The 9475-nt window shown below is 37.0% G+C and overlaps 1 protein-coding gene across 1 annotated transcript in view; it reads left to right on the forward strand.

The window, feature by feature from the left end:
- Positions 1 to 7139, forward strand: part of STX18 (syntaxin 18) — a 57420-nt gene extending 50281 nt beyond the window's left edge. Inside the window, exons 7-11 of the mRNA XM_062493376.1 lie at positions 761 to 849; positions 3956 to 4014; positions 4766 to 4835; positions 5412 to 5492; positions 6780 to 7139. Of these exons, the coding sequence (XP_062349360.1) occupies positions 761 to 849; positions 3956 to 4014; positions 4766 to 4835; positions 5412 to 5492; positions 6780 to 6875 (395 nt within the window). The 3' untranslated portion in view covers positions 6876 to 7139. The remainder of the gene's footprint in view (positions 1 to 760; positions 850 to 3955; positions 4015 to 4765; positions 4836 to 5411; positions 5493 to 6779) is intronic.
- The last annotated feature ends 2336 nt before the right edge of the window (positions 7140 to 9475 follow it).

Raw genomic sequence — 9475 nt, forward strand, 5'->3', positions numbered from 1 at the left:
TTCTAACTTCTTCCTCTATAATCAGAAGTATATAATTAAGCCTAAAATTAAATCTTCCAGAAGGGAATATCCCAGAAATAGCCCTTCAAGATCTTTTATGCCCAACTCATACAAAGATTTATGCAGATGAGTAGGTTTAATCAAAGGAGAAATACAACTGAAATGAATGAAGCAGCTTTGATGTGTTATGGTTAATTTGTGGGGTTGGAACGGATTCCTGTTATATGCAAGACCTCTTGCACAGTGTGGTGTGGGATTTGCACTGTAATGGGAAGTTTAAACAGCATGACAAAATAGAGTTTGTCTTTGAGCTTTGCTCAAAACAACTTTTGAGATTCTGTCTTTAGTTTCTGAAAGGAGAGGCTGGTGGTTCTGTCGTCTCACTGGAAGAGAATAGCTAGCATATAGACTGTCATTTTGAAAATTGTGTGGTTTTTCTGTTAAAAGACAACTGCTACATATTTTGTGCCCTAAAAACTCTTAGTGCATTATGAGTTCGTTTGCATCCTTCTCTGTCAGTATGTTAATGCAACTCCCTTTAGTTCACAAAATTAAACCTACATGAAGACTTTCGGCCCTGTTTGGAAATCAAAGGTTATTGATGTAATTTTGTGCTGTAAATACAGGTGAATCTCAGTAACTGAAAAAGAGGATACAACAATTTCATCATCAGTCTCACATGGATGAAAAATTATTTTGATTTTACTATTCAGTGTCCTATACTATTCAGAGTCTCAAGTGTTTGGTGGTTCTTTTACAGACAGAAATCTGTCCGATGCCCAAAGTAACCTTGGATTATGGGGGGATGGCAGAGGTGAAGATGAGCTGTCACCTGAAGAAATACAAATGGTATGTTTATCCTGTGTCTTACTGTCCATTTTATTGTATTTTCTTCTGTATTCATGTGAGGTAAAAAAAAAAAAGTACAGATTCACCTAAATTAACTTTTAACATTTTATGCAGAATAATACCATAAGAAGGTACACTTTATGTTTGTAACTTCCTGGTTCTTCTGGTAGCAGCTAATATTTAAAAATGCTACAAAATATTTACATGGAGACATTAAATTAATAAAAACTATCTTTCAACAATTAAAATTGTTTTCTACCGTTACAATTACTAATTGCTTTGTTTAGTCAGGGAACATTAAAAGTCGAGGCAACATCAGAAGAACCATTATGAAACTTCTGAAATAATAAATTGTTTGCTCTTTTTTCTTGGACAGTTTCTAGAACACAAATAGTTGTACTATTTAACTGTTATTGTGAAGTTATACTTAATTTTATTTCTTTTTATTTTTTATTATCAAAATCAGATTGGTTTCCTATTAAGAATAGCTACAAGGTGTCTGTTTCAATAGAATTTCATGAATTTTAACATTTCTGCATTTCTCTGCTATCAGGATGTTTAGAGATTGATCCAATTCTGCTTACATTTTAATAGGAAAATTTTGACAGGTATGATTGCTGACAACCTGTCAGATTTTTTGATATTCCTAAAATTTATCATTTTGAATATAGCTCAAAATTCTTAGAAAAGCTCTACATTAGCACACACTACCTTAAGTTCATATCAAGAAAGAAAAACTGATTTCAGTCAGAAGCTGTGCAGATACCAGAGCAGTGAGCTTTATAGGGCAAAGAGCTGCAGCAGTATGACTTTGTGAAGCTTCCATGGCAGTGATGGGAGGTGTTCTCTTCCAGTCAGAGATGAGTTGCACATAATTATGGTATGGCTTGTTAAAGAGAAAATGTTCTGCAGAGGCTGCTCTGTTTGCTCTCATATTGTTCTTGAGAGTCAGTCTAAAATCTAGAGGCTTACTCCTTCTTTCTGTTTTCTTTGAAAAGATAATTCTTTACATATTTTCATTTTCCTTTCTTTAAGCACAATACTGTTAGGCTGCTTGCTGTCAGCTTCCAGTGAAACAGGGGAAATGAGAGTTGAGGGTGATGGCTCTGACAGGGCATTCTGACTGAAAGCTAAATGCTGCTTGTGTTCTGTAGGCCTAGGATGATAGGAAGATTTCTCCTATCTGAAAGGGCTTTTGAGCTTTGGAACAGACTGTCTAGGGAAGTGGTGGAGTCACCATCCCTGGTGATATTTAAGACATGTAAACATGACACTTAGGGACATGGTTTAGTGGTGGCTTTGGGTTGTTATCTTGATCTATAAGATCTTTTCTATCCTAAACAATTCTATGAAAAGGATAGCTTGCAGTCTGTAAACTGCTGTGTTGGTTTTAAATTGGGATGGTTTGTGTCATATCATACTTAGCAAATCCTCAATCATGGTTCCATGATCCTTTGTGTAGATAAAATAATGAATTGAGGCCCTATCATTGCTAAAGCACCAGTTCCTATTGGTATTTTACCTTCAGGAGAGAGCATGACGTTGTTCAAACTGTTTGTAGGCTGCTGCATGATTCACACAATAAATTTCAGTTTATAACTCTGAATATAGTTATATTAATGTTTTTTATAGTTATTGTGAGCAGATGTCTTGTGATTGCATAGAGTGGGAAAAATCTGTCTCTGCTGTTTGGAGCCATGAAAATACCTACTTTTCTCTGATTTTATCTTTTTTTGGTTCGTTGGTCTTGTCTTAAATTCAGGAACAGCACATCTAATGACTTCCCTCATGGGATAAAGAAAAGGAGTGGTGATTATTTATTTTATGCCTTGGATTTTTTGCCATATATTAAGCAGTTTGTCATTTTATGCCAAACTTTGGTAACAGAATCTTTCACTGTTATAAAAGAGGCTACTTCAATAAGACATAAATCGCTGAGCTATGCTGATTGCTAGAGCTTGGTTTTATCTTCCCATCATGTAAATCCCTTTGTGACGCACTGGTATATGTGTTCAGTGCTCAAACCCTTTGTTCAATTGCCTGGTTTAGCATGTCTTAACTGCTGTCTGTGCAAGCACTCCATCAGACATGATTTCAAGTTGCAAAGATCATTCAGCAGTTTAAAAAGCTGTCTGTGCCAGTGGAAGGTTTTAAATATCAAAGGGACTTTTTAAAGTATACTTTCTCAAGTGGATTTGTGCTATTTGTAAAGGATTAAAGTCATTAAATGTTTCTTTACTGAAAATTTGTCTTCTCAGTTAGTTACCATCTCAGTTTTTTAAGGCACCAAAATAGGGAATTTCTAATGTGGAATATTTGTACTGCTATCCTTACAGAAGTCAGAAAAAAACAATTGCAGCTTGGTGGCCCCGGCCCCACTTAGTTGCTCAAGGAGCAACCAGTGATCCCAGCATTAAATCTCATGGTTCTACTTCATTGCTCTGTGTCTTGGCTTTGTTATGAGGTGACTCCACCAGAACCAGACATACAACAGTCATGAATGTAAAGCAGTGCAGTGATGAAGCACCTTTAGCCATCTGCTGCTGTGAAGTAAATGCCACTTTATTTTAGGCAATTATATTTTCAGAAATGCTTTGCTCTGTAGGTGGTGTCACTACAGACAGCAGAGACAATGACACTGGAATGCATTGTAATAGTTATTATTTTATTTGACAAAACCATTGGATCTTCAGAGTGGAAATCAATGGGACTTTATGGAACTGTGCAGTATGTTGCTCTCTATTCCGCTTCTATTCATGGAGCTGGGCACCTTCCCTGAGACCTCTGCCTTACAGTGAAGGTGGCAGTGTCCAGTAACCTTTCTCTTAGACTCACCTTTAACCCAGGAGAGAAGGCTGATCTTACCAAGGAGGTAGACAGTAAGTCTCTAGTACAAAAAGAAATCTGTATGTTAAAAGAAATCAGGATGTTAAATAAAATTTTTTTCTTCATTCTTCATGATAGAAACTGCCTGTGTCAGAAGACTAAACTTTTCTTTGTGAGATTGACTGTTACCCTTCTTCTAGCACGTACCTGTCATTTCAGACTCACTTCTAGGAAATGAAACCTATAAAATTTGTGTAATTTTCTTCTCCCATTTTTCCAGTTTGAACAGGAGAACCAGAGACTTGTTGGTGAAATGAACAATCTCTTCGATGAAGTCAGGTACAATTTTCTGTTACCTGACAGATGGTGGCCCGTGCTGGCCCCATGCCCCAGTCAGTCCCCGTACACAGAGCACTGGCTGCAGGACAGCTGCCTGCTCCTGCTCTAGTGGTGTGGAGGAGCTGCACAAAACACCAGTGCCCAGCAGAGGAACTGTGTGCTGTCCCACAGTGTAGAAAATGGTAGCACTGGTTACATGTGGAAGGTTTACATTCTCCCTTACCTGAGTTTTAAAGTAAATTTTCCATTTCTATCCTGTTGTCTGCTGGATATCCAGATAGCAGTGGGGCAGGTGCCGTTGCTGACCACAGACAGGCAGTGGTGCCATTCACTCTCCACAGCTGGGCAGAACACCCAAATGGCTACTTGAGCTAGAAATTGAGTATCAGTCCTAGGCAAGGTGAACTGCACACACCAGAGTAGCAAATGAAAAGGGTGTGTCAAAGTCAACTGCTTAAGGCCCAGCAGGGATGTTACTGTCTGAAATGAAAGAAGGGAGACAGGTGAAACCCTGGCAGTGAAAGCTGCTCACTGAGCACTTCTGGGGGTGCCTTTCCCAGGGCTTCACTGTGGGCTGGCTGTCTTGAACCAGGCACTGTGCAAGCCCTAGTCCAGGCTATTGCTGCCTCACAGACGACTGACAAAGCAGTGGCCTCCTGAGCAGCCACTTACTGGGCTGGAGGGTCTGAATCTGCAGCAGCAAGACATGTTTGCACTAGTTTCTAATGGAGTATTTCTGTTCTTTGCCAAGACAAATTGAAGGAAAAGTGGTGGAAATCTCCAGATTACAAGAGATATTCACAGAGAAAGTCTTACAACAGGTTAGTATAATTTAATACTACAGCAGCAAATACAACTTGAGATTTTCTTGGGGGCATTTTGGTCCTGATTGCCAACTCGTGTACGTAAAATTAATGAATCTTCAATACAAATGTGAAGGAAAATATTTTTGTTCGATTTTCAAATTTAAAATAACGATATTTACTGTTGTTATTTACTAGTATGTACCAGGAATGAAAAATGAGAGAGATGTGTTGGAATGATCCCTCTGCTTCAGAACTGGTGTCCTGTTAAACATGTTATTTTAAGAGCATCCTTCCTGGAAATGTTGGCACTTCTTCAAAAAGAGCTAAGAAAAATAAAAAAAAAAATTGGCTCTAGATAAATGGGAGACTTCCTTCTGGTCTTGGTGGTTTCCATTCAGGTTCATAAAATCACTGATAAAGAAATCACAACCTAAATGTATTACTCTCTGCCTTTGCATCAATAAAACAAAGATGTTAGTATTACCAGATTTTATTTTACTTTTGAGTTCTGCTTGTTCCCCAAGTCCTTGGGAGTGGTTTTTTTTCATAACATTCATTACTATTTCTCGGTTTTATTTATTTTTTAAACAGGAAACTGATATTGACAATATCCATCAATTAGTTGTGGGTGCAACAGAGAATATAAAAGAAGGCAATGAAGACATAAGAGAGGTAATATCTTGAAGCTGTGTTTTAGACTCATTTTCCTTAACTTTCAGTTTTTTTCCAGGTGTTGCTTTAAAACAGCACATGCCAGCTCACCCACAGGACCAGTGCAGTGGGTGTTGGGTGTCAGGACAGGGGTTTGAGAAAACTGTTCAAGGTGGCTGAGCTTCTCAATAGTTCATGCTCTGAATAGCTACACAGGACTGCAGAAATCTATTTGGCCTCAGCAGTCTTTTAAACATGAAGGTCACCTAGCTTGCATTTAAGCACCTGTGAAGTTTTTTTTTTTTTTTTTTAAAAAAAAAGAAGGGGGGGTCAGGAATTGCAGACTACTCATATAAGTGCTGAAATGGTTGAAACAGAATGCTGAGTGTTAGCAGAAGAGACTCTTTTCCATACTGAACACCTCTTGCATGTTCTTAGTAAAAAAATAATCTCTTCCACTCTTTTACTAATTAGAAGGAAAGGATGTTTTCTTTTGGGAACTGAGATTGCAATAAAAATTGAGTTCCTGAATTAGGCCACTGAGTAAATGGCTCACTTCTTTCTCCCTCCTGGGAGCATACAGAAATGGTATCTCAAGGAGGAGTTATCCACTGCTCTGCTCTTCTGAAAAGTGCACCACATATGCAAGAACTGAAGCTAGGTTTTGCTACACTTTTTCATCCTGAGGAAGAGTAGTGAAAAGTGGTAAAATAAAATACTTTGATACTCACATTAGTGTTTGTATCATATAAAAAGAATTCCATATGTAAATCTAAAAAATGAGAGCAAAAAACAAGTCCCCTGTAGTCTCAATTTTGGAAAGAAGAAGCCAAGAAAAATACTGGCTCTGAGGCTGAAATAAGTGACTGAGTATCTCCAGAGTTGTCAAGGATTTTGTTTTTGTTTGTTTAGTGTTTGTTTGTTTTTTCATTTGTTTCAAGTCAGATCTTTCTAATAAAGATGAAGGCCTGGTTACTTTTAATCACAGAATTTCACTTTTGGACCTTAAAACTAACTTTGAAGCATGTAATTTCTGATATAGTTCCTAGTGTTTGATTGCATGAGATCTTGGGATTTTACTGGTTTTAAATTTTTTTTCCAAATGTGCAATTTTAAAATTTTGAGTGTGACTTCAGTGTGATAAATCTAAAGAGGTACAGCTAACCCGACCTGTATTCACCTGAAATTAAGAGCAAATGTTGTTTCTCTTGGGGGAGGGAAGGATGATGCCACAACCATGCATTCTGGGTTGCCACTGTTGAAATTGTATTACTGGTAATGGTAACAAGGATAACCTTTCCCTCACAGGCCATCAAAAACAATGCTGGATTTAGAGTATGGATCCTCTTCTTCCTTGTGATGTGTTCATTCTCCTTGCTTTTCCTGGACTGGTATGATAACTAATTAAACATACAATTAGCTCCATACTCTGTAAATGTTCTGACTTTTTTTTTTTTAGTGGAGGGGGGTGTATAACAGCATACCTGCGTATTTTATGTATTTTCTCACACCTTTATGATGGAAACATTTTCCAATAAATAAATGTGTACACGTATCCATTAGCACATTCATTTTAAATCCCTGTATCAAACATAAAACCACATTTGTCCTCTAGAGAACATAAAAGTCTTTGAAAGAGCTGTGAAGAAAGCTACAAACTGGAGCAGAACTAACAGAGGAGAAAATACTGGTTTTGTCACAGCCACCCACCTGTGCTGTGGAAAGTCCAGCTCCCATCCCAGATCAAGAGAAAACTGTTACTGTGCAAAAGTATCTACCCTGTCTCAGGCGTTTATTTCATCACATCACTTCAGTACACAGTGATCACTTTGCACATAAATGACCTTTACTTCCAGTCCTTTGAAACTACTTGAGTCAGAAATCAGCTTGATCTAATGGTAGTAATGATGATAAGGAGTCAACAAAAGAGCTTTACTTGTAAGTGAAGAGAGAGAATACAACACAAACAGATTGTGCAATGAAACAGATGTTCTGGGATGCTGGAACAAAGCCAAAGGATAGCCAAAGTCAGATTCTTCAAAGTACTAAAACTGGGAGCAATTTGTTAACTAAAAAAAGTCTCAGAACCAAGTGTAGATAAGACTCAAACTCCCTCCTGATAAAGCAGAGGGAAAATGCTTTTGACTTCAAGAAACATAAACAATATGTTTCTCCTAGATTGTAAGGATTACTAATTTTTATTGTTTATTGTTATGAGGAGAAAAAGAAGTTGTTTCTCATCAGTATTTACTTATGCTTTAAAGTTTTTATTGTCCTAAATTTAAGGGGAAGAGATGTATCGTAAATTTCTATTTAAGACAGTCTTGGGAAACAGACCTTTCCATCCTGTAAAATCTGAATGTCCTCTACAAGTATGCTGATATGAATATGGGTGTTTTTGTATTTCTTTTCTGAAATTTATATTTCTATACAATTTTATGCAACAGGCAGCATCACTCTTATTCTTTACTCTGCACAGAGTGAAAATGTCAAAAGTTATATGTGAATTAATTATATTCATTAAGCAGATGCCTGTTAGAAAATGCAAACATGGTATGTTTTAAAGATCTTGACATAAGCTTGGTATTTTTAAATGCAAAGAAAAATTTGGCACATAGCTTATTGCTTCTCAGGCATTCCACATACCATGATGACTTAGTAAAAAGCCTTTTACAGCTGCACTGTGTAATGCACATTTCCTATCAAATTTAGACATTGAGTCATAATGGTTATTTTTACTGTATTGGGATGACAGGCTTTGCTGGAATAAAACAGAAGCAGAGCTGACCACATTTGTTCTACTACAGATCATGAGAAACAGCCTATACTGATGTTTCCCCTTCATTTTTGTACACTCTACCAAGAAAAAAGGAACTTTTGACATGTCCACTCTCCCTTGTCCCATTCAAGTTACATGAGGAAAAAGGCAATTTGCTTGCCCAGATGCATCATACACTTTTGTATGTTAAATTAATAAGATGCCTTTTTATAATGTATAGTTTAAGGTTTATAATAAAAATGAAAACATGATTTCACACAAAGAATAGGTAAGTTTGTAATTACAATGGAACTTGAACGTGCATCCACAATACTATGTTCTTCTACCTCTTTTTCCCCTCCCAAGCCATACACAAACAGTTCTACTCTTCACTATGTTTCACACAGAGCTTTAACAGCCAGTTGTGGTACCTAATATGCTACCGTTTCACTTGTGATCCTCCATGTTCTAAAAAGTATCAAACTGCAAACCATACACAAACAGAAAGCTCTTTCTACCTCATAAAAAGGGAAAATGTGAATGTAATACAAGAGAAAATTTTGACATATTACTCCTTCAGCTGTATCCATCAAATGACATGGTGGTCTACATTTACTGTGAACAGGCTTTTTGCCTCTTTAGTATGATCAAAAGATGTAATTTCTCATTAGAACATCCTGAACTGTGTATTTTTTACACTATTTTTAACACCCACCACTAAAACTGCCTGTGTTTTTCCAAGATTCCTATCTAGTTTGTGTTTCAGTGCACATCCTTACCAAGATGCTAAGCCACAGTGGAAATGCAGTTAAATCCCGTTGACAGCTATAAGAAAACATTGAGCATGCCTTGTTGCAGAGAACTTCATTATCACTTACAAAAAACAGTAAAGGAAATGTAAGGAAAAATGCGACCTGACAGTTTCTTTCTCCATACAAGTCATTACATTACGCCCCCATGTCAGTGCTCATTATCATTCTTGCTTGAGCCCAAACTAAACATTGCTTACAGCTTTCAGCTAAACAAGAGATCACTCTAGTTATGGCTGGGGTGTTTCAGTTTGCAAAATGACAAAGAATTCAAAAACTTAATAACTTAAGTATCTGTTCAGACAACAGAATACATGATTTATCTAAGGTCCAAGCCCTGAAAATCCAGTGACAAAATCTATCAGTATCCAATAAACTGCAAGAACATATCTAACATTGGATTTTTTTTTAACATTGAAAATGGTGTCAAAGCTCTA

The sequence above is a fragment of the Cinclus cinclus genome, chromosome 5, assembly GCF_963662255.1.
Source record: "Cinclus cinclus chromosome 5, bCinCin1.1, whole genome shotgun sequence".
In the NCBI taxonomy this organism is placed as follows: domain Eukaryota; kingdom Metazoa; phylum Chordata; class Aves; order Passeriformes; family Cinclidae; genus Cinclus; species Cinclus cinclus.